The following is a 22,303-nucleotide window of genomic DNA, read 5'->3' as shown; positions in this document are numbered from 1 at the left end:
TTACTGGCCTAATGCTCTTAACCACTACGCTACCTGCAGCCCTATCCAATCCATATCCATTACAACACAATAAACAGTGTAGGCTACAATCAATTATTGCAATCTGTGGTAGACTCTACATGATCCAAATACATAATAAGTAATAATAAGTCCCAACCGACACCTAAAGTTATTTACACCAGAGACATCGTTATTCAAATAAATTGAAAGAGATAATAAAACGCTTTCGTTATTATCAACTGCCGTTGTTGAAGATCATGGCTATGTAAAGTCATTCGATTGATGATTTCCTGACACTCTTTTGAAATAAATTATAGAGAAGTTCAAGCTAGGAGGATAAATAATAAATAGGTCTGGGTATAACGTATCTTCAATATTTTAGGACGTTTCGGTGAACGTGGTCCAGGATTAGTGGCTTGAAATATCAATCAACCCACACCAAAATTGAGGTCCGGCCCACCTCAGTCGTCAACTGTCAGTCAGTCATATAACGTCGGTGTTTCTGCAGGTGCTAGACTCGGTGGTGCATTGGTATAATAAGAGTCTAAAATAAATATTTAAAGGTAAGGAAATTATGTTATTCTCCGTTAACATTATATCATCATACCTGGTGTAGAGTGACTTGTGTTAAGGATTTCATGTGGAAATAGCTGACAAAATAGAATAAAGGAGGAACAATATCCTTAATTTTACATAATATTCTTGCTTTAGAGAGAAATGTAATTGCAGTAGCATAGAAATATAATATTCCATATGGGTTGCTTACAATTATGCCGTAATGCATGACACTTCAACCTAGAAAAATAAAAGCATCCGTAGGACAAGACGACCCGTCGAAATTCCTAAAATAGCCCAGCGGTTACAGTAGCATGTCTGGTTCTCGGTATTGTATCTGTATCCTTAATTTGTAGTGCGAGAGAATTCTTACATCAAGGAAACAATGTATAATTTACGTGAATTGATGTCAAACATGCCATATGGAAAATCCAATGCGCTGTAGATAGGTAGGACACGGGTCGCTCTGTGCTCAGAAAGGGAACGAACCATGCAGGAACGAACATGGTCGTCTTTGATCGTACAGGCTGAATGGCATTACAGTGTTCTTTCTGTAGGCTATTTAAATCCTTGATGTCTTCATATAACCACGGCTTTGACAGCACAAAACCTATAGAGAGAATCATAATGCTGTGTGTGTGAATGAGGAATGAGACCACATCAGCAAGCAGCGGTGGGGGCCTCTTTGTCAGTTACCTTTTGAATGTTATCTCAGGACAGACAGCTCACTCACCCAAGTCACCGTTGTTGAGCTTTCGGATGATGATGATGTAATATATAAAAAAAATCTAAATGTTATATGAATTGTCAACATAGGACTGTAGGCTATGTTAAATTTGACAGAACTGATAAATACTGATTTAAAACAGGCTACTTGAGCATTTTGCATGTTAGATTGGGACCATTTGAAATAATCCTAAATTGAATGCCAGAAAGTAGATATACTACACTATATGATAAGAAAACTGTGAGCATTTAGGCTACTAGGCCTACTATACAGATTGTATGACAGATATGATGTGGCTGGCCTATTCAATGTTTCAGGAGGGCTATATTATTGCAAATATGATTTATTGAGTCACGTGGCAATATTATATACAGGCATGTCTAAATTGGTGTGAGCATTTACCTTAAATATACTTTAAATAGATTATACTCCAATGTTATTGCTGGACTCTCTGTGGGAAAGGCATCCCAGAAAAAGTCTTAAGGAATCTTCAATGTTTAATGTTTTAATAGTGGCCACAATTGCCTGTCCTACAATATCCATTAGATTACACTGCATCCATTTTTGTTTCCTCCCATCCCATGAAAAGAAAAACAACTCCCAGCTCCACTCTCTTAATTGCAGGCTTACATTGTGATTCTGGCAGGTTCATAATATCTTCTGCTCCAAAAAGAGGGAGCGTATGCTATATTTAGCTCATTTTCTTCTTAGAAAAGGGGAAATGTGATTGGATGGGGGAAAATGCCATCTTAGATAATCTTCTATCAGGATGTTTTGGTACCCTGGTTTGTGTCTCACTATGAATTATCATGGGATTTGATTCAGTCCAATTCAGTCCACTGTCAATTTAACGTTTATTTCCCTCTTATGGTTCGTTTTCCAATACCCAAGTAATGAAGCATCACTTTTTGTTACGTTAATTCAACACATCCTTGAAGCAGAATGCAGGGAGTTGGCTTGGAAATGTCTGCTGTGTGTGTCTGTTTTTTAGTTTGAGCAAAATGTTGACTGTAGAGCAGTGGTTCCCAACCCTTTCCGCCCGGAGGACCACCATTCGCATTATCTTGGTGATTTAAATGTAGAACAATTTGCAGACCACCTGCAAATTAGGAGGATAGCTACAGTGTGTTACCAATTAGATCAACCAAGCAACTCTTTATAGCTCTCGTGAAATTGGGTCACCTGGGGTATGATATAGGTTTGGAAAATAAATGTTTAATGTCGCTTAAGCACAATGGCTTCTTTTTCAGGCTGCCTAGCTGGGAAAATCAATTAAAGTATCTCACTTCAATAGATTAAGTGTTTTTAGTAGACGGGTTATAAAAGTATTATGGACATTCTAAAGTCCTAACATTTAAGTTGATTATTTATTGCCTCACATTACATAGGCCTCATATCAGAACCACATTTTTTATATAAACACTACATGACCAGAAGTATGTGTACACCTACTCGTCAAACATCTCATTCCAAAATCATGGCCATTAATATGCTGCTATAACAGCCTCCACTCTTCTGGGACGGCTTTCCACTAGATGTTGGAACATTGCTGCGGACACTCGCTTCCATTCAGCCACAAGAGCATTATTGAGGGCGGGCACTGATGTAGGGCAATTAAGCTTAGCTCGCAGTAGGCGTTCCAATCCATTCCAAAGGTGTTCGATGGGGTTGATGTCAGGGCTCTGTGCAGGCTAGTCAAGTTCTTACACACGATCTCGACAAAGTATTTCTGTATGGACCTTGCTTTGTGCACAGGGGCATTGTCATGCTGAAACAGGAAAGGGCCTTCCCCAAACTATTGCCAAAAAGTTGGAAGCACAGAATCGTCTAGAATGTCATTGTATGCTGTAGCATTAAGATTTCCCTTCACTGTAACTAAGGGGCCTAGTTTGAACCATGAAAAACAGCCCCAGACCATTGTTCTTCCTCCACCAAACTTTACAGTTGGCACTATGCATTCGGGCAGGTAGCGTTTTCCTGGCACCTACCAGACCTAGATTTGTCCATTGGACTGCCAGATGGTGAAGTGTGATTCATCACTCCAGAGAACCCGTTTCCACTAATCCAGAGTCCAATGGTGGCGAGTTTTACACCACTCCAGCCGACGCTTGGCATTGCGCATGGTGATCTTAGGCGTGTGTGCGGCTGTTCAGCCATGGGAACCCATTTCCTTTGCTTCCAGAGGCAGTGTGGAACTCGGTGGTGAGTGTTGCAACTGAGGATAGATGATTTTTACACGCTAGGTGCTTTATTTTAATGTAAGAAAATAAGTGCTAACAGCCTGTACTTAACTTGACTAACTCACGGAAGTTATTCCCTTATAGTTACCCTGGAATAATGCCCATGTAATGTATAGCGCTGCCCAATTTTCTTTCACAAAAATGTTGTTTTGTTTAATTTGGGCCAGATTAAGCTGAGGTAAACTGCAGCTGCCTTTCTCATTAGCTTGCCTAATCTCAAGGTTTTTGGATCAGGGCCTGTATTCATAAAGAGTCTCAGAGTAAGAGTAATGAATAAGATTACATGGACAAGGAGGACCTGATCATAGATCAGCACACCTACTCTTAGACGCTATATGAATACAGGCCCAGGTCTGACTCTCAGGTTTTCTAGGATCATCCGGGAATAAAATGGGATTAACGAGCTGCCACCGGGAACCTATCCAAAAGACTAATCAATAGTGTTTGACTCATAGTGCACCGACACAGTCTAGGCCCGGCTGACATTACACAACTGTTTTTCTATTTTTTATAATCTGTTTATTATTTTCCAATACGAAAAGACAGAGACAAACATTAACATTCATTGTAGTGTTTAATGGAATACCAAATTTAGAGGACAAAAAACAATTTAACTCGCATATACAAAAATGAAAAAATATAATATGGTACATATTATAAGAAGACAGCGTATAGTCATTACAAGCAATGTAGTTCAAACTAAAATAAATATTGAGTGGAGTACAGCACAGAGTAGCCACAGAGCATCATCCCAGTTGTACACATCTGTTGTTATGTTGTCAATCTCTTTAGGCTGATAAGACAAGTGACACAAGTTGATGCCACAGATACTCCTCTTCCCGCCGGACACGGGTCGCTCTGTGTTCTCAAAGACAAGGGAACAAACCATGCAGGAACAAACATCATGGTCTTTGGTCGGACAGCTACTCCTCTTCCTGTCCTCAGTTGGTAGAGGTTGAAAAGTATATGGTTAATGGTGTTGGTTGGAGTTATTTTGAATCTGCATCTCATCTAACATACAGTACAGTACGATCATCATGATGAATGTCGTCTTTTTGTGTCCAAGTTGTGTGATTAGTTCTCCTGGCCAGCCAGACTTGTGTCCTTAGAAAGGCATAGGGAGTCTAGGGAACATTAAGTCCTGGCATGACATTGCAAGAAGCATATTTCAGTCAATAGTTGATTAGAAAGCATTTGTTAATTACATTTAGACTAATTGCTCAATCTCTTGAAAGGGAGGCTTCAATAACGATGATTGGGTTTACACACCTCCAATAAGGCCTTTGTAAGATTGAGAAATGATGGCCTACTGGTAGGTCTAGGCCTATCATCCTGTCATTCAAATCATGTTTCTCAGAAATAAAAGTAAAAACCACATGGCTTGAATGTTGGGACACTAGTGTTCAGTCTACAAGTCCAAACGCAAGCTTGTTTCACTCATAACCAAAGTGTTCAAAGCTAAAAGTGTTCTTTGAGACAAACAGTATTTGTATATAAAGTAACACTGGACTTCAAGTAAGGCAGAGGCACACAGCCATCTATCATCAGAGAAGCTTAGAGAAATCTTAGTCATCACGACTTTAAGCAGGTAGCCTAAGAGCGTTGGGCCAGTAACCGAAAGGTTGCTGGTCCTAATCCCTAAACCGACTAGGTGAAAAATCTGTCGATATGCCCTTGAGCAAGGCACTTAACCTTAATTGCACGTGTAAATCGCTCTGGATATGAGCGTCTGCTAAATGACTAAAATGTTAGCAGACTGAATTTTACTGACATTTCAACCAGAACCTGTCAGGGATTACACTTAAACCAGAACCTGTCAGGGATTACACTTCAACCAGAACCTGTCAGGGATTACACTTCAACCAGAACCTGTCAGGGATTACACTTAAACCAGAACCTGTCAGGGATTACACTAAAACCAGAACCTGTCAGGGATTACACTTAAACCAGAACCTGTCAGGGATTACACTTAAACCAGAACCTGTCAGGGATTACATTTCAACCAGAACCTGTCAGGGATTACACTTAAACCAGAACCTGTCAGGGATTACATTTAAACCAGAACCTGTCAGGGATTACATTTCAACCAGAACCTGTCAGGGATTACATTTCAACCAGAACCTGTCAGGGATTACATTTCAACCAGAACCTGTCAGGGATTACACTTGAACCAGAACCTGTCAGGGATTACATTTCAACCAGAACCTGTCAGGGATTACATTTAAACCAGAACCTGTCAGGGATTACATTTAAACCAGAACCTGTCAGGGATTACATTTCAACCAGAACCTGTCAGGGATTACATTTAAACCAGAACCTGTCAGGGATTACATTTAAACCAGAACCTGTCAGGTTCCGGCCATTTGTGATGTATTATACTGAAGGTTGGATTGTCCATTTTGTCAGTTTATTTATCAATACTTATTTAGAATGTATTTTGTGTTGCAGTATTGATCAGGTTGCATATAAATTCCTGGCATGCTTTTGCTATTGACCTTATTTGTGCTTCCTTCCTTTTTCATTACAAGAGTCCTGTGTTGAAAAGCTGAATTCGTTTTCCATGAGACCCTTGTTGAATATGAACAGTGCCTCAGTAGATCTTCAAAACAAGAGTATTTTTGCCTTTTTGTTTTAATGACATTATTGGGACAGGTGCACTAAGGTTAAAAATGTGCAGTGTGCTCGCCCTGATACAGCGAAACAGGGAATAAGAATATGCAGGACGTTCTTCTTGTCCTTTGCCTGTTTCCCTGTAACTTGTATCAAATTCAACGCATGACAAGTATGATGAATGCCAAGTCCGTATTAGGTACTTAGATCCAAATCGAGTACTATTACCAGCAGCTCAGGGTTCTTGTGTAAAAAATAGAATCATGACTCATGAAAAATAACATGTTCCATAATTAAAGAGAGCATCCCTGTGTTTTCTGTAAACCGATCTGTCGGAGCAGCTATTATACTGGGCATGTCTTGTTTACACGTTATCTCAGGGAGTTTTAGTGTTCCAATGCAGCAGCCAAGTAGAGATAGCAGTTCAAATATAGACAGAGCCTTAGGGACCTCGACTCCAGATGGGCTGCCCTAAAGATTAGAAGTGACCCCGCCAAAAGTTCTTACAGAGTAACCTTCTGCTCAGATATGACCAATCACAGTCCCACTACTGTTCTACCACAGGGGAAGATGTCCTGAGAGGACGAGTGACCTGTCAGTCAAGCCGTCTGCACAGTCACATTCATTTGAAGTCATTTTTGTTGCATGTGGCACAGGCTTCTCTATCTTTCTAGAATGCACTGTTGAGAGCTGACTAAATTATAGACAATGGCTCACATCTTTTGAGAGACAGAATGATTGGTATGGAAAACCAGCAACCCATCATTAAATAGGTGTTGTAAGTATCAGGGAGTTCTGAATGTTCCACTTTGTGTAAAAAGCTTTGATTCCTGTCAGGTGCCAGAGAATCGTCAGTGGACTATTTCCTCGCCAAGGAATATCTTGTTGTCACATTGAACCGATGCTGGCACAAACTGTATAGGGCCATAAGCAAACAAGAAAATGCTCACCCAGAGGCGGCGCTCCTAGTGACCAGTGACTTTAATGCAGGAAAACTGAAATCTGTTTCTACCAGTACATCACCTGTGCAACTAGAGGGGTAAAACTCTAGATCACCTTCACTCCACACACAAAGACTCATACAAAGCTCTCCCTCGCCCTCCATTTGGCAAATCTGACCATAACTCTATCCTCCTGATTCCTGCTTACAAGAAAAAACAGGAAGTACCAGTGACGGGCTCAATACGGAAGTGGTCCGATAAAGCGGAATAACGCTACAGGGCTGTTTTGCTAGCACAGACTGGAATATGTTCCGGGATTCATCCGATGGCATTGAGGAGTTTACCACATCAGTCACTGGCTTCATTAATAAATGCATCAACGACATTGTCCCCACAGTGACCTACGTACGTACATGTCCCAACCAGAAGCCATGGATTATAGACAACATCTGCACTGAGCTAAAGGCTAGCGCTGCCGCTTTCAAGGAGCAGGACGCTAATCCGGACGCTCATAAGAAATTCCACTACGCCCTCCGACAAACCATCAAACAGGCAAAGCGTAAATACAGGAACAAGATGTGATTCTACTACACCAGCTCTGACGCACCTCGGATGTGGCAGAGCCTGCAAACTATCACAGATTACAAAGAGAAACCCAGCTACAAGCTGTTCAGTGACGTGAGCCAACCAGACGAGCTAAATACCTTGTATGCACGCATCGAGGCTAGCTACACTGAACTATGTATGAGAGCACCAGCTTTTCTGGATGACTGTGTGACTACGCTCTCCGCAGCCAATGTGAGTAAGACCTTTAAACAGGTTAACATTCACAAGGCCGCAGGGCCAGACGGATTACCAGGACGCGCACTCCGAGCATGCGCTGACCATCTGGCAAGTGTCTTCACTGACATTTTCAATGTCTCCCTGACCCAGTCTGTAATACCTATATGTTTCAAGCAGACGACCATAGTCCCTGTGCCCAAGAACACCAAGGTAACCTGTCTAAATTAATATAGCCCCGCAGCACTCACATCTGTAGCCATGAAATGCTTTGAAAGGCTCACATCAACACCATCATCCCAGACACCCTGGATCCATTCCAATTCGCATACCACCCCAACAGATCCACAGATGATGCAATCTCTATTCCACACCACATTTCCCTTTACCACCAAGACAAAAGGAACACCTACGTTAGAGTGCTGTTCATTGACTACAGCTCAGTGCTCAACACCATTGTGCCCTGCAAACTCATCACTAAGCTAAGTGCCCTCCAAACTCATCACTAAGCTAAGGACCCTGGGATTAAACACCTCCCTCTGCAACTGGATCCTGGACTTCCTGATGCTCCGCACCCAGGTGGAAAGGGTAGGTAACAACACAACCGCCACGCTGACCCTCAACATGTGGGCGCCTCAGGGGTGCGTGCTTAGTCCCCTCCTGTACTCCCTGTTCACCCACAACTGCATGACTCCAACACCATCATTAAGTTTGTAGACAACATGACCTACCACCGACAATGATGAGACAGCCTATGGGGAGGTGGTCAGAGACTTGGCAGTGTGCTGCTAGGACAACAACCTCTCCCTCAACTTCAGCAAGACAAAGGAGCTGATCGTGGACTACAGGAAAAGGAGAGCTGAGCATGCCGTCATCCATATCGACGGGGCTGTTGTGGAGCAGGTCGAGAGGTTGAAGTTCCTCTGTGTCCACATCACTAAGGAACTATCATGGTCCACACACATCAACACAATCGTGAAGAGGGCACGACAACACCTCTTTCCCCTCAGTTGGCTGAAAAGATTCAACATGGGCCCTCAGAACCTCAAAAAATTATACAGCTGCACTATTGAGAGCATCTTGACTGGCTGTATCATCGCTTGGTATGGCAACTGCATGGCGTCCGACCTCAAGGCGCTACAGAGGGTTTTGCGTACTGGCCGGTACATCACTGGGGCCTAGCTCCCTGCCATCCAGGACCTCTATACCATGCAGTATCAGAGGAAAGTTCTAAAAATTGTCAAAGACTCCAGCCACCCAAGTCATAGACTGTTCTCTCTGCTACCGCACAGCAAGCAGTACTGATGCACAAAGTCTAGAACAAACAAAACCCTGAACAGCTTCTACCCCCAAGCTATAATACTGCTAAATAGTTTGTTAAATAGTTAACTGATAGCTACCCGGAATTGCTGCATTGAGCCTTTTTGCACTAACTCTTTTGACTAATCACATACGCTGCTGTTACTGTTTATTATCTCTGCCTTTTGCTGAGTCCCTTTATCCCTACCTATGTGTACATATCTACTAGAGGTCGCCCGATTATGATTTTTCAACGCCGATACCGATTATTGGAGGACCAAAAACCCCGATACTGATTAATCGGCTGATTTTTTTTTTTTTTATTTGTAATAATGACAATTACAACAATACTGAATGAACACTTATTTTAACTTAATATAATACATCAATAAAATCAATTTAGCCTCAAATAAATAATGAAACATGTTCAATTTGGTTTAAATAATGCAAAAACAAAGTGTTAGAGAAGAAAGTAAAAGTGCATTATGTGCCATGTAAGAAAGCTAACGTTTAAGTTCCTTGCTCAGAACATGAGAACATATGAAAGCTGGTGGTTCCTTTTAACATGAGTCTTCAATATTCCCAGGTAAGAAGTTTTAGGTTGTAGTTATTATAGGAATTATAGGACTATTTCTCTCTATACGATTTGTATTTCATATACCTTTGACTATTGGATGTTCTTATAGGCACTTTAGAATTGCCAGTGTAACAGTATAGCTTCCGTCCCTCTCCTCGCTCCTACCTGGGCTCGAACCAGGAACACATCGACAACAGCCACCCTCGAAGCAGCGTTACCCATGCAGAGGAAGGGGAACAACTACTCCAAGTCTCAGAGCGAGTGACGTTTGAAACGCTATTAGCGCGCACCCACCTAACTAGCTAGCCATTTCACATCGCTTACACCAGCCTAATCTTGGGAGTTGATAGGCTTGAAGTCATAAACAGCGCAATGCTTGAAGCACAGCGAAGAGCTGCTGGCAAAATGCACGAAAGTGCTGTTTGAATGAATGCTTACGAGCCTGCTGCTGCCTACCACCACTCAGTCAGACTGCTCTATCAAATCATAGACTTTATTATAACATAATACTACACAGAAATAGGAGCCTTTGGTCATTAATATGGTCGAATCCGGAAACTATCATCTCGAAAACAAAACGTTTTTCCTTTCAGTGAAATACGGAACCGTTCCGTATTTTATCTAACGGGTGGCATCCCTAAGTCTAAATATTCCTGTTACATTGCACAACCTTCAATGTTATGTCATAATTACGTAAAATTCTGGCAAATTATTTTGCAACGAGCCAGGCAGCCCAAACTGTTGCATATACCCTGACTCTGCGTGCAATGAACGCAAGAGAAATGACACAATTTCACCTGGTTAATATTGCCTGCTAACCTGGATTTCTTTTAGCTAAATATGCAGGTTTAAAAATATATACTTGTGTATTGATTTTAAGAAAGGCATTGATGTTTATGGTTAGGTACAGTCGTGCAACGATTGTGCTTTTTTCGCAAATGCGCTTTTGTTAAATCATCCCCCGTTTGGCGAAGTCGGCTGTCTTTGTTAGGAAGAAATAGTCTTCACGGTTCGCAACGAGCCAGGCGGCCCAAACTGCTGCATATACCTTAACTCTGTTGCAAGAGAAGTGACACATTTTCCCTAGTTAAAATAAATTCATGTTAGCAGGCAATATTAACTAAATATGCAGGATTAAAAATATATACTTGTGTATTGATTTTAAGAAAGGCATTGATGTTTATGGTTGGAGCAACGTGTACCTAAGCGATTATATGCAACGCAGGACAGGGTAGATAAACTAGTAATATCATCAACCATGTGTAGTTAACTAGTGATTATGATTGATTGATTGTTTTTTATAAGATAAGTTTAATGCTAGCTAGCAACTTACCTTGGCTTCTTACTGCATTCGCGTAACAGGCAGGCTCCTCGTGGAGTGCAATGTAAAGGAGGTGGTTAGAGCGTTGGACTACCGTAAGGTTGCAAGATTGAATCCCCGAGCTGACATGGTAAAAATCTGTCGTTCTGCCCCTGAACAAGGCAGTTAACCCACCGTTCCTAAGCCGTCATTGAAAATAAGAATGTGTTCTTAACTGACTTGCCTAGTTAAATAAAGGTCTAAAAAAATATATATATATATTTTTTTAAATCGGCCAAATCGGCATCCAAAAATACCGATTTCCGATTGTTATGAAAACTTGAAATCGGCCCTAATTAATCGTCCATTCCGATTAATCGGTCGACCTCTAATATCTACCTCAATTACCTCATATGCCTGTACATCAGCTCGGTACTGGTATGCTGTGTATATAGCCAAGTTATCGTTACTCATTGTGTATTTATTCCTTGTGCTATTATTAGACCATTTTTTTTCTCTCTGCATTGTTGGGAAGGCCCCGTAAGTAAGTTAGTTAGTCTACACCTGTTGTTTACGAAGCATGTGACAAATAACATTTGATTTGATGGGAACTGATGAAATGGTTCTTGATGCAATACAGTCTTCTTGTGCCTTTGGTTTATCGATGTTCCGGAGTTTAGTTTCTCATCGATTAATACCACTCCTTCTTGGTGAACACTGATGAATTGCACTTGGTGATGGATGAGGTTGCTACCTTTTTTGTACTAGTTGTCAGTGTTGTAAAGTACTTAAGTAAAAAATACTTTCAAGTACTACATAAGTCGTTTTTTGGGGTATCTGGACTTTAATTTACTATTTATATTTTTGACAACTTTTACTTCACTACATTCCTAAAGAAAATTACGTATTTTTTACTCCATACGTATTCTCTGACACCCAAAAGTACTCGTTACATTTTGAATGCTTAGCAGGACAGTAAAATTGATAAACTCACGCACCAATCAAGAGATCATCCCTGGTCATCCCTACTGCCTCTGATCAGGCAGACTCATGAAACACAAATGCTTAGTTTGTAAAGTGTTGGTGTGTGCCCAGTAAAAAAAATGTGCCGTCTGGTTTGCTTAATATAAGGAATTTTAAATGATTTATACATTTACTTTACTTTAAGAATATTTTAATAATTACATTTACTTTTGATACTTAAGTATATTTAAACCAAATACTTTTAGACTTTTACTCAAGTAGTATTTTACTGGGTGACTTTCACTTTTACTTGAGTCTTTTTCTATTAATATACCTTTACTTTTACTGAAGTATGATGATTAGGTACTTCTCCCACTAATGCTAGTTGTGTTTGGCAAGGGCTTAAGCAGGCCTTGATGGTGCTAAATCAATTGGGTGGATATTTGGCATTCTGTATCATTTCATCTGTACTTCTAACATGGCCTTCACTGCTTATCCTAGGTTTTAACTTTTGAAGTAGGCCTTTTTGATGTGTCAGCGGCCATTTATAGAAACCAAAGGATGGTGGCACCTTAATTGTGGAGAACAGGCTCGTGGTAATGACTGGAGTGGAATCAGTGGAATGGTATCAAATACAAACACATGGTTTCCAAGTGTATGATGCCATTCCATTTGCGCCGTTCTGACCATTATAATGAGCCATTTTCCCCTCAGCAGCCTCCACTGATAGAAACACAATGTAATAATAGTACTGCTCTGTGATCCCCCAAGAATCAGTATCGGAACTGTTTCCATGATATTTCCAATTACAAGGGATAATTTCAGTCATTTGACAAACTCTCTCTACTTTTTCAGATGGCTTCAGCTACAGCTACCTATGGACAGAAGGAGTCCTCAGACCAGAACTTTGACTACATGTTCAAGATCCTCATCATTGGAAACAGCAGCGTAGGCAAGACCAGCTTTCTGTTCCGCTACGCTGACGACTCCTTCACGCCGGCCTTCGTCAGCACGGTGGGTATCGATTTCAAGGTGAAGACGATCTACAGGAACGACAAGAGGATCAAGCTACAGATCTGGGTGAGATTTGGAGATGGCTTCTTTCATATGGTTGATATGTCCGTGTAACAAGACCCCTGCCAAAAACGACACTTTTGGTAACCATTACCAAAACCATGGTAAGGCTCACCTGGTAATTATACCCCTAGGTCAGGGATGGGCAACTCCATTCCTTGAGGGCCTGTTTAGTGTAACACTTTTGCCCCAGCCCCAGCTAACACACCTGACTCCAATAGTCAACTAATCATGATCTTCAGTTTAGAACGCAATTAGTTTAATCAGCTGTGTATCTCTAGGGATGGGGGAAAAGTGTGACACCACTCCGGCCACCGAGGACTGGAGTTGCCCATCACTGCTCTAGGTGTAATAAAAGGCATAGTTCCAGTTCCACAGAGCTTGAATATAGTACATTCCGAGAGGCATGAGGATGAAATACATCATTGCTATGATCGCTTACTCTACCTTGGACAAAATATTAAGAACACCTGCTCTTTCCATGACACAGACTGACCAGGTGAAAGCTATGATCCCTTATTAATGTCACGTGTTAAATCCAATGAGTGTGTCAAGAACTGCAATGCTGCTGGCTTTTTCACGCTCAACAGTTTCCCGTGTGTATTAAGAATGGTCCGCCACCCAAAGGACATCCAGCCAACTTGACACAAATGTGGGAAGCATTGGAGTCAACATAGGCCAGCATTTCAACATGGGCCAGTATCCCTGTGAAATGCTGGCCTACTCAATATTGGGAAAATGTTCCTAATGTTGTGTGCATTCAGTGTATGTGTTGGAGTACATCATTGTGGGCATGTACAGTACAGTAGAGTTTGAATTTACGCCAACATGAACAGTCTCTACTGTACATCAAACAGTGCTATTGTCACGACTTCCTCCGAAGTCGGGTCCTCTCCTTGTTCGGGCTGCGCGCGGCGGTCGGCGTCGCCGGTCTTCTAGCCATCATCGATCCACTTTTAATTTTTCATGTGTTTTGTCTTGTTTTTCCTCACACCTGGTTTCAATTCCCTCAATTACTTGTTGTGTATTTAACCCTCTGTTCCCCCCCCATGTCTTTGTGTGGGATTGTTTATTTGTAGTGCTTGTGCACGTTCCCCGTGAGCGCACGACGGGTTATTCTTTGTGCGCATTTATCTTGTTTGTTCTGGATGCCGTTGGTTTTGCTTAATAAATCTCCGGTTATTACCCAGTTCTGCTCTCCTGCGCCTGACTTCTCTGCCGCCAATTACGCACCCCGCTACAGAATCCCACACCCGAACATACGGAGTCAGCAGGAGCAGGTGCCCCTGGAATAGGGGTGGAGGAGCGCGTCCGGGAGTATGCGGCGATGCTCCACCATCTTGGCGCCGCCATGGACCGCGTTGTCCAAACTATGGACTGCTGGGAGAGACAGGGAGTTCCTCCAGTGCCTCCACCAGCACAAGCAGGGTCTCCACTACTCGCCCCCCTGCACCCGGTCCCAGTGGGATTCGTCTCGACCTTCCTCAGGAGTATGACGGGACGGCTGCACGCTGCCAGGGTTTCCTGTTGCAGCTCGACCTCTACCTGGCAACCGTCCACCCGGCTCCTTCAGGTCGTGAGAAGGTGTCCGCCCTCGTCTCGTGCCTCTCTGGGAAAGCCATGGAGTGGGCCAACGCCGTGTGGGGAGCAGGAGATGCGGCGCTGGACCATTTTGAGGCTTTTTTCGACCATCCACCGGGGGGACGAGGAGTGCCCAGGAGTTCGCCATGGATTTTCGAACCCTGGCCGTAGGCGCAGGATGGAACGATAGGGCCCTGATCGACCACTATCGCTGCAGTTTGTGTGAGGACGTCCATCGGGAGTTGGCCTGCAGGGACACCACCCTCACCTTTGACCAGCTGGTGGACCTGTCCATTCGGCTGGATAACCTGCTGGCCACCCGCGGACACCCAGATCGGGTTCTGTCGGTTCCATCCCCCAGCACCGCCGCTCCGGTGCCCATGGAGCCGGGAAGTGCTGTGCGTAGGGAGACTGGAGGAGTTTCCGGCTCGTGCACCATCTGTGGCCGCAGAGGTCACACTGCCGGTCGGTGCCGGGTTGGTTCCTCTGGGGATCTAGGCAGCAGGCAGGGCACTCTGGCGTCATCCCAGGTGAGCCGGCACCCTTCTCACCCAGAGCCCTCTGTTGCACACATATTTTTGTATGTCAGCATAAGGCGCTCGTCGATCCAGGCGCGGCCGGGAATTTTATAGACAGATCGTTCGCCCTTAGTTTAGGGATCCCCATTGTTCCCGTGGCTGTGCCCTTCCCCGTTCATTGTGCGATAAATCTCCTGGTAGACGCTGCACTTCCCAGGAGTCACGTGTATCCCCTCTCACAGGCGGAGGCGGCAGCTATGGAAACATATGTCTCCGAATCCTTGCATCAGGGGTACATTCGGTTCTCCACTTCACCCGCCTCCTCGAGTTTCTTTTTTGTGAAGAAGGAGGGAGGTCTGTGCCCGTGTATTGACGACCGAGGCCTAAATCAGATCACGGATGAGGGACAGTTACCCGCTACCTCTTATCGCCACGGCGATTGAGTCAATGCACGGGGCGCGCTTCTTCACCAAACTAGATCACAGGAGTGCTTACAACCTGGTGCGTATCCAGGAGGGAGACGAGTGGAAGACGGCGTTCAGTACGACCTCAGGGCATTATGAGTACCTCGTCATGCCGTACGAGTTGAGGAATGCTCCATCAGTCTTCCAAGCCTTTGTAGATGAGATTTTCAGGGACCTGCACGGGCAGGGTGTAGTCGTGTATATTGATGACATTCTGATATACTCCGCTACATGCGCCGAGCATGTGTCCCTGGTGCGCAGGGTGCTTGGTTGACTGTTGTAGCATGGCCTGTAAGTCAAGGCTGAGAAATGCCTGTTCTTCCAGCAGTCTGTCTCCTTCCTAGGGTACCGCATTTCCACCTCGGGGGTGGAGATGGAGAGTGACCGCATTTCAGCCGTGCGTAATTGGCCGACTCCCACCACGGTAAAGGAAGTGCAGCGGTTCCTAGCGTTTGCCAATTACTACCGAAGGTTTATCCGGGGTTTTGGTCAGGTAGCGGCTCCCATTACCTCGCTGCTGAAGGGGGCCCCGGTACGTTTGCAGTGGTCGGCTGAGGCGGACAGGGCTTTTGGTCACCTGAGGGCTCTGTTTACCTTGGCTCCCGTGCTGGCCCATCCAGATCCCTCTTTGGTGTTCATAGTGGAGGTGGAAGGGTCCAAGGCTGGGATAGGAGCCGTTCTCTCTCAGCGCTCGGGCACGCCACCGAGCGCCCCTGTGCCTTCTTCTCGAAGAAGCTCAGCCTGGCGGAGCGAAACTATGACGTGGGGGACCGGGAGCTGTTGGCTGTCGTCACGGCTCTGAAGGTGTGGAGACATTGGCTTGAGGGGGCTAAACACCCTTTTCTCATCTGGACTGACCACTGCAATCTGGAGTACATCCGGGCAGCGAGGAGACTGAACCCTCGCCAGGCAAGGTGGGCCATGTTTTTCACCCGTTTTGTTTTTTCCCTTTCCTACAGACCAGGTTCCCAAAACGTGAAGGCAGACGCACTGTCCAGACTGTATGACACAGAGGAGCGGCCCATGGATCCCACTCCCATACTCTCGGCCTCCTGCCTGGTGGCGCCGGTATTGTGGGAGCTGGACGCGGACATTGAGCAGGCGTTACGTGCAGAGCCCGCTCCCCTCCAGTGTCCCGCTGGGCGTCTGTACGTTCCGTCTGCTGTCCGTGACCGGTTGATCTATTGGGCCCACACGTCACCCTCCTTTGGTCATCCTGGGATCGACCGGACGGTGCGCTGTTTGGTTGGGAAGTACTGGTGGCCTAACTTAGTCAAGGACGTGAGGGTTTATGTTTCCTCCTGCTTGGTGTGCGCCCAGTGTAAGGCTCCTAGGCACCTGCCCAGAGGGAAGCTACACCCCTTACCCGTTCCACAGTGGCCTTGGTCGCACCTGTCAGTGGATTTTCTTACCGACCTCTCCCCTCACAGGGAAACACCACGATCTTGGTCGTTGTGGATCGGTTCTCTAAGTCCTGCCGTCTCCTCCCTCTGCCCGGTCTCCCTATGGCCCTACAGACTGCGGAGGCCTTGTTTACGCACGTCTTCCGGCACTACGGGGTACCTGAGGATATAGTGTCTGATCAAGGTCCCCAGTTCACTTTGAGGGTCTGGAAGGCGTTCATGGAACGTCTGGGGGTCTCGATCAGCCTTACCTCTGGGTTTCATACCGAGAGTAATGGGCAGGTGGAGAGAGTGAACCAGGATGTGGGCAGGCTTCTGCGGTCGTATACAGGATCGGCCGGGGGAGCGGGCAGCGTTCGTGCCCTGGGCCGAGATGGCACAGAACTCGCTCTGCCACTCCTCCACTAACCTCTCCCCTTTCCAGTGCGTACTGGGGTACCAGCCGGTTCTAGCGCCTTGGCATCAGAGTCAGACCGAGGCTCCTGCGGTGGACAACTGGTTCAGGCGCGCAGAGGAGACATGGGACACCGCCCATGTTCACCTCCAGCGGGCCATGCTGCGCCAGAAGGCCAGCGTAGACCGTCACCGCATTAAGGCCCCGGTGTTCGCACCGGGTCTGGTTCGTGACTCGGAACCTGCCCCTCCGCCTGCCCTGCCGGAAGCTGGGTCAGCCTATAGAGTACGGCTGACCTAAAACATAAAAACATTAGTTTCACTCAATATACTGTGCGTATTTAACCCAATGTACATATTTACACATGTATTCCGATTCATTATGCATGCTAGAAATAAACAAAGCAGAAATGTGACTATTTTAACAGATAATGTGCAGCCTAAACCTAACATACAGCCTAACCAGCCGAGTATTGTCATCTGTAATGGGGATGGAGGCTGATGTTGCGCCACAGCTCAGAGAGCTGTAGTATTGGGTATCAGGGAGGCCTAATTCATTCCATGAGCATTCATTAGAGCTTAGGTCGTAACTCAATCTGCCCCTTCTGACACGCCAACCAAGGAGGGGAATAGAAATTTGGCAAGTCACAGCGGAAATGCGAAAGGGTCTCTAAAAGCTACTGATGTGCAATCATCATCAATTGGCAGCAAAAGTAGTCTGCCGCTAGACTGTTTGATATCACCGGGGGGTTTTAATGTTCTGTCGTTATCGGTGTGCAAGATGATCGGTGTGCATGTTAATTTAACTGTGGTGTTCATTGTAATGCAACCTGTGTGTGTGTGCGCATGCTTGCGTGCGTGCGTGTGTGTGTGTGTGTGCGCGTGTCATGTTTCTAGGATACGGCAGGGCAGGAGAGGTACAGGACTATCACCACCGCTTACTACCGCGGAGCCATGGGCTTCATCCTCATGTATGACATCACCAATGAGGAGTCCTTCAACGCTGTGCAGGACTGGTAAGTGATTGCGTAGGAATGTGGTCATGTGACCATATGGCAAATGAATAGTAGGCTACAACAGTGGTGGACAAAAATAGATCAGTATTCCTTGATACAGTACAGGCCTGACTGTAGGAGGTCCAATTGGTTTGTCAACCTTTTCTTCAGAAAGACCAATGGAGTGACAACAGTTTGTTGACCTTTTCTAAATAAAAACAAGTGAACTTGAGCCACATAGATATTTCTAGTTAGTTTAAGATTCATGATTGTAACAGGGACCCTGTTGACACCAAGCGGCATTTTCCACTCCTAATCACTGTCCCAATCCTATGCAAAAACACTATTACTCACAATAACCCAAAATGAACGTATCGCAAGCTGCAGTATTCCAAACTCATTTTGGATAATCCTTGAAAGGTGAATCAGTGCAGTGAAAATGTCACCCAAGTTATCTATGGCTCTACAGTGGACCATATCTCTGTTTCTGTGTGGTTGCTGAAAACAAAAGAAGACTGCATACTGGATCTATGCTCTTAATAGTCGTTTATTAAAAACAATGTTGAGACCCTGAGGTCTTCATCGGGTCTCTTTGACCCTCACGCACCTGCTCAAAACCACTGGATCTCTGTGTGTGTGTGTGTGTGTGTGTGTGTGTGTGTTCTTCTTATAGTGAACCATTTTGTATGGCTGCCACAGGTCAACCCAGATCAAGACGTACTCTTGGGACAACGCGCAGGTCCTGCTGGTGGGAAACAAGTGTGACATGGAGGACGAGAGGGTGGTGGCAGCAGACCGGGGTAGACAGCTCTCTGAACACTTGGGTGAGTTTACATCACACAACACCAACTCACAGGTCTCACCACAACTACATTAGCTATGTATGGATATTACATGAGGTACATTCAATGATACTGGTGATGTTAATGCTGCTACTTATCTGATGATTTGATTATATCGTCTGAGTTGTCAGCTAAACAATAACATGTATAATTTGGTTGCAATCGCTTAGTAGAAGTTGCTTTTATCCAGAGTGCATGCCGGAACAGCGGCATAAGAAAACAAAATAAATAATTGTGCCTAATTGTCTGTTGAACACAGATCTCACCGCTGACACCAAATGTCATACAGGGATGACACAATGGCAATACAAACTTAGCTTGTTTAGCTTAATCCCAGACATTAGCTTTAGAAGCCAATGGGCAAGATTACATAAGACATGAGGCTACCTTGACAAACTACCTCCACCACATGATGATCCAAATTCTGACACCATGTTACAGGGTTCCAGTTCTTTGAGGCCAGTGCCAAGGACAACATCAATGTGAAGCAGACCTTCGAGCGGTTGGTGGACATCATCTGCGAAAAGATGTCTGAGAGCTTGGACGCCGCCGACCCGGCCATCACAGGGGCCAAACAAGGGCCCCAGCTCACCGAGCAGCCCGCAGCCCCCCAACAGGACTGCGCATGCTAAAGCTTAACGACCCCCCCCCCCATCAGTCCATCCTCAGGTCCCCTCACCCTCACAACCCCCACTCACCCTTCTCCCCCGAATGAACCTATCACTCCATACGGGTGAATGGGTGAAGTTCACTCTGTTTTTCCCATGATCCTCTTGTGCCCTCTGCACCCTTTACTCTGGTTGTCACTAGTTACCACAGACACAAAGTCATAATTATGGCTAAACCCCACTTATTTCTACAATGTAAATTCTTAAAATCTGATTTATTTTTAACCTAACCTTAACCACACTGCTAACCCTATGCTTATCCCAAACCCGAAATGAAGACCCCAAAACTATTTTTTTAAATCATACATTTTATTAGCCAATTTTGTCTTTGTGGCTGTGGTAACTAAATCAGATCAAATTTTATTTGTCACATTCGCTGAAAATGGGTGTAGACCTTATAGTAAATGCTTACTTACAAGCCCTTAACCAACAATGCAGTAAAAAAAAATACCTAAAAAGAAAATAAATAAAAGTAACAAATAATTAAAGAGCAGCAGTAAAATAACAGTAGCGAGGCTATATACAGGGAGTACCGGTACAGAGTCAATGTTCGGGGGCACCGGTTAGTCGAGGTAATTGAGGTAATATGTACATGTAGGTAGAGTTATTAAAGTGAATATGCATAGATAATAACAGGGAGTAGCAGCAGCGTAAAGGGGCGGGGCAATGCAAATCATCTGGATAGCCATTTGATAAAATGTTCTGGGGTATTATGGCTTTGGGGTAGAAGCTGTTTAGAAGCCTCTTGGACCTAGACTTGACACTCCAGTACCGCTTGCTCTGTGGTAGCAGAGAGAACAGTCTATGACTAGGGTGGCTGGAGTCTTTGACAATTTTTAGGGCCTGCCTCTGACACCGCCTGGTATAGAGGTCCTGGATGGCAGGAAGCTTGGCCCCAGTGATGTACAGGGCCATACGCACTACCCTCTGTAGTGCCTTCCGGTCGCAGAATGAGCAGTTGGCATACCAGGCAGTGATGCAATCAGTCAGGATGCTCTCGATGGTGCAGCTGTAGAACCTTTTGAGGATCTGAGGACCCATGCCAAATCTTTTCAGTCTCCTGAGGGGAATAGTTTTTGTCATGCCCTGTTCACGACTGTCTTGGTATGCTTGGACCATGTTAGTTTGTTGGTGATGTGGACACCAAGGAACTTGAAGCTCTCAACCTGCTCCACTACAGCCCCTGAGAATGGGGGCGTGCTCAGTCCTCCTTTTCCTGTAGTCCACAATCATCTCCTTTGTCTTGATCACGTTGAGGGAGAGGTTGTTGTCCTGGCACCACACGGCCAAGTCTCTGACCTCCTCCCTATAGGCTGTCTTGTCGGTGATCAGGCCTACCATTGTTTTGTCATCGGAAAACTTAATGATGGTGTTGGAGTCGTGCATGGCCGTGCAGTCATGAGTGAAAAGGGAGTACAGGAGGGGATTGAGCACGCACCCCTGACAGGCTCCCGTGTTGAGGATCAGCATGGCAGATGTGTTGTTACCTACCCTTACCACCTGGGGGCGGCCAATCAGGAAGTCCAGGATCCAGTTGCAGAGCGAGGTGTCTAGTCCCAGGGCCCTTAGCTTAGTGATGAGCTTTGAGAGCACTGAGCTGTAGTCAATGAATAGCATTCTTACATAGGTGTTCCTTTTGTCCAGGTGGGAAAGGGCAGTGTGGAGTGCAATAGAGATTGCATCATCTGTGGATCTGTTAGGGCGGTATGCAAATTGGAGTGGGTCTAGAGTTTCTGGGATAATGGTGTTGATGTGAGTCATGACCAGCCTTTCAAAGCATTTCATGGGTACAGAAGTGAGCGCTACGGGTTGGTAGTCATTTAGGCAGGTTACCTTAGTGTTCTTGGGCACAGGGACTATGGTGGTCTGCTTGAATCATGTTGGTATTACAGACTCCGACAGGAAGAGGTTGAAAATGTCAGTGAAGACACTTGCCAGTTGGTCAGCGCATGCTCGGAGTACACGTCCTGGTAATGTGTGTGGCCCAGCGGCCTTGTGAATGTTGACCTGTTTAAAAGGTCTTACTCACATCGGCTGCGGAGAGCGTGATCACACAGTCGTCCGGAACAGCTGATGCTCTCACGCATGTTTCAGTGTTACTTGCCTTGAAGCGAGCATAGAATTTATTTAGCTCGTCTGGTAGGCTCATGTTACTGGGCAGCTCTCGGCTGTGCTTCCCTTTGTAGTCTGTAATGGTTTGCAAGCCCTGCCACATTCGATGAGCGTCGGAGCCGGTGTAGTACGATTCGATCTTAGTCCTGTATTGACGCTTTGCCTGTTTGATGGTTCGTCGGAGGCAATAGAGGGATTTCTTATAAGCTTCCCGCTCCTTGAAAGCGGCAGCTCTAACCTTTAGCTCAGTGTGGATGTTGC

General features: G+C 45.1%; 1 protein-coding gene across 1 annotated transcript; it reads left to right on the top strand.

Annotated features, from left to right (window-relative positions):
- Window positions 1–343: 343 nt before the first annotated feature.
- Window positions 344–20,331, top strand: rab3ab (RAB3A, member RAS oncogene family, b). Its single transcript, XM_029695806.1, has 5 exons — window positions 344–563; window positions 12,848–13,072; window positions 18,323–18,441; window positions 19,120–19,244; window positions 19,704–20,331. The coding sequence occupies exons 2-5, from the start codon at window positions 12,848–12,850 to the stop codon at window positions 19,892–19,894; spliced, it is 660 nt and encodes a 219-aa protein (XP_029551666.1). The 5' UTR covers window positions 344–563; the 3' UTR covers window positions 19,895–20,331.
- The last annotated feature ends 1,972 nt before the right edge of the window (window positions 20,332–22,303 follow it).

This window comes from Salmo trutta, chromosome 17 (genome assembly GCF_901001165.1).
Source record: "Salmo trutta chromosome 17, fSalTru1.1, whole genome shotgun sequence".
Lineage (NCBI taxonomy): Eukaryota > Metazoa > Chordata > Actinopteri > Salmoniformes > Salmonidae > Salmo > Salmo trutta.
The sequence above is the reverse complement of the archived record's forward strand: the minus strand, read 5'-3'. Positions and strand labels throughout refer to the sequence as shown.

Bases quoted from the DNA above. Each gene is read 5' to 3' on its own strand.
- rab3ab (XM_029695806.1), top strand. From the start codon at position 12,848: ATGGCTTCAGCTACAGCTACCTATGGACAGAAGGAGTCCTCAGACCAG. The intron at 13,073-18,322 runs GTGAGATTTGGA...TCATGTTTCTAG, and splicing joins GGATCAAGCTACAGATCTGG to GATACGGCAGGGCAGGAGAG. The intron at 18,442-19,119 runs GTAAGTGATTGC...TGGCTGCCACAG, and splicing joins TTCAACGCTGTGCAGGACTG to GTCAACCCAGATCAAGACGT.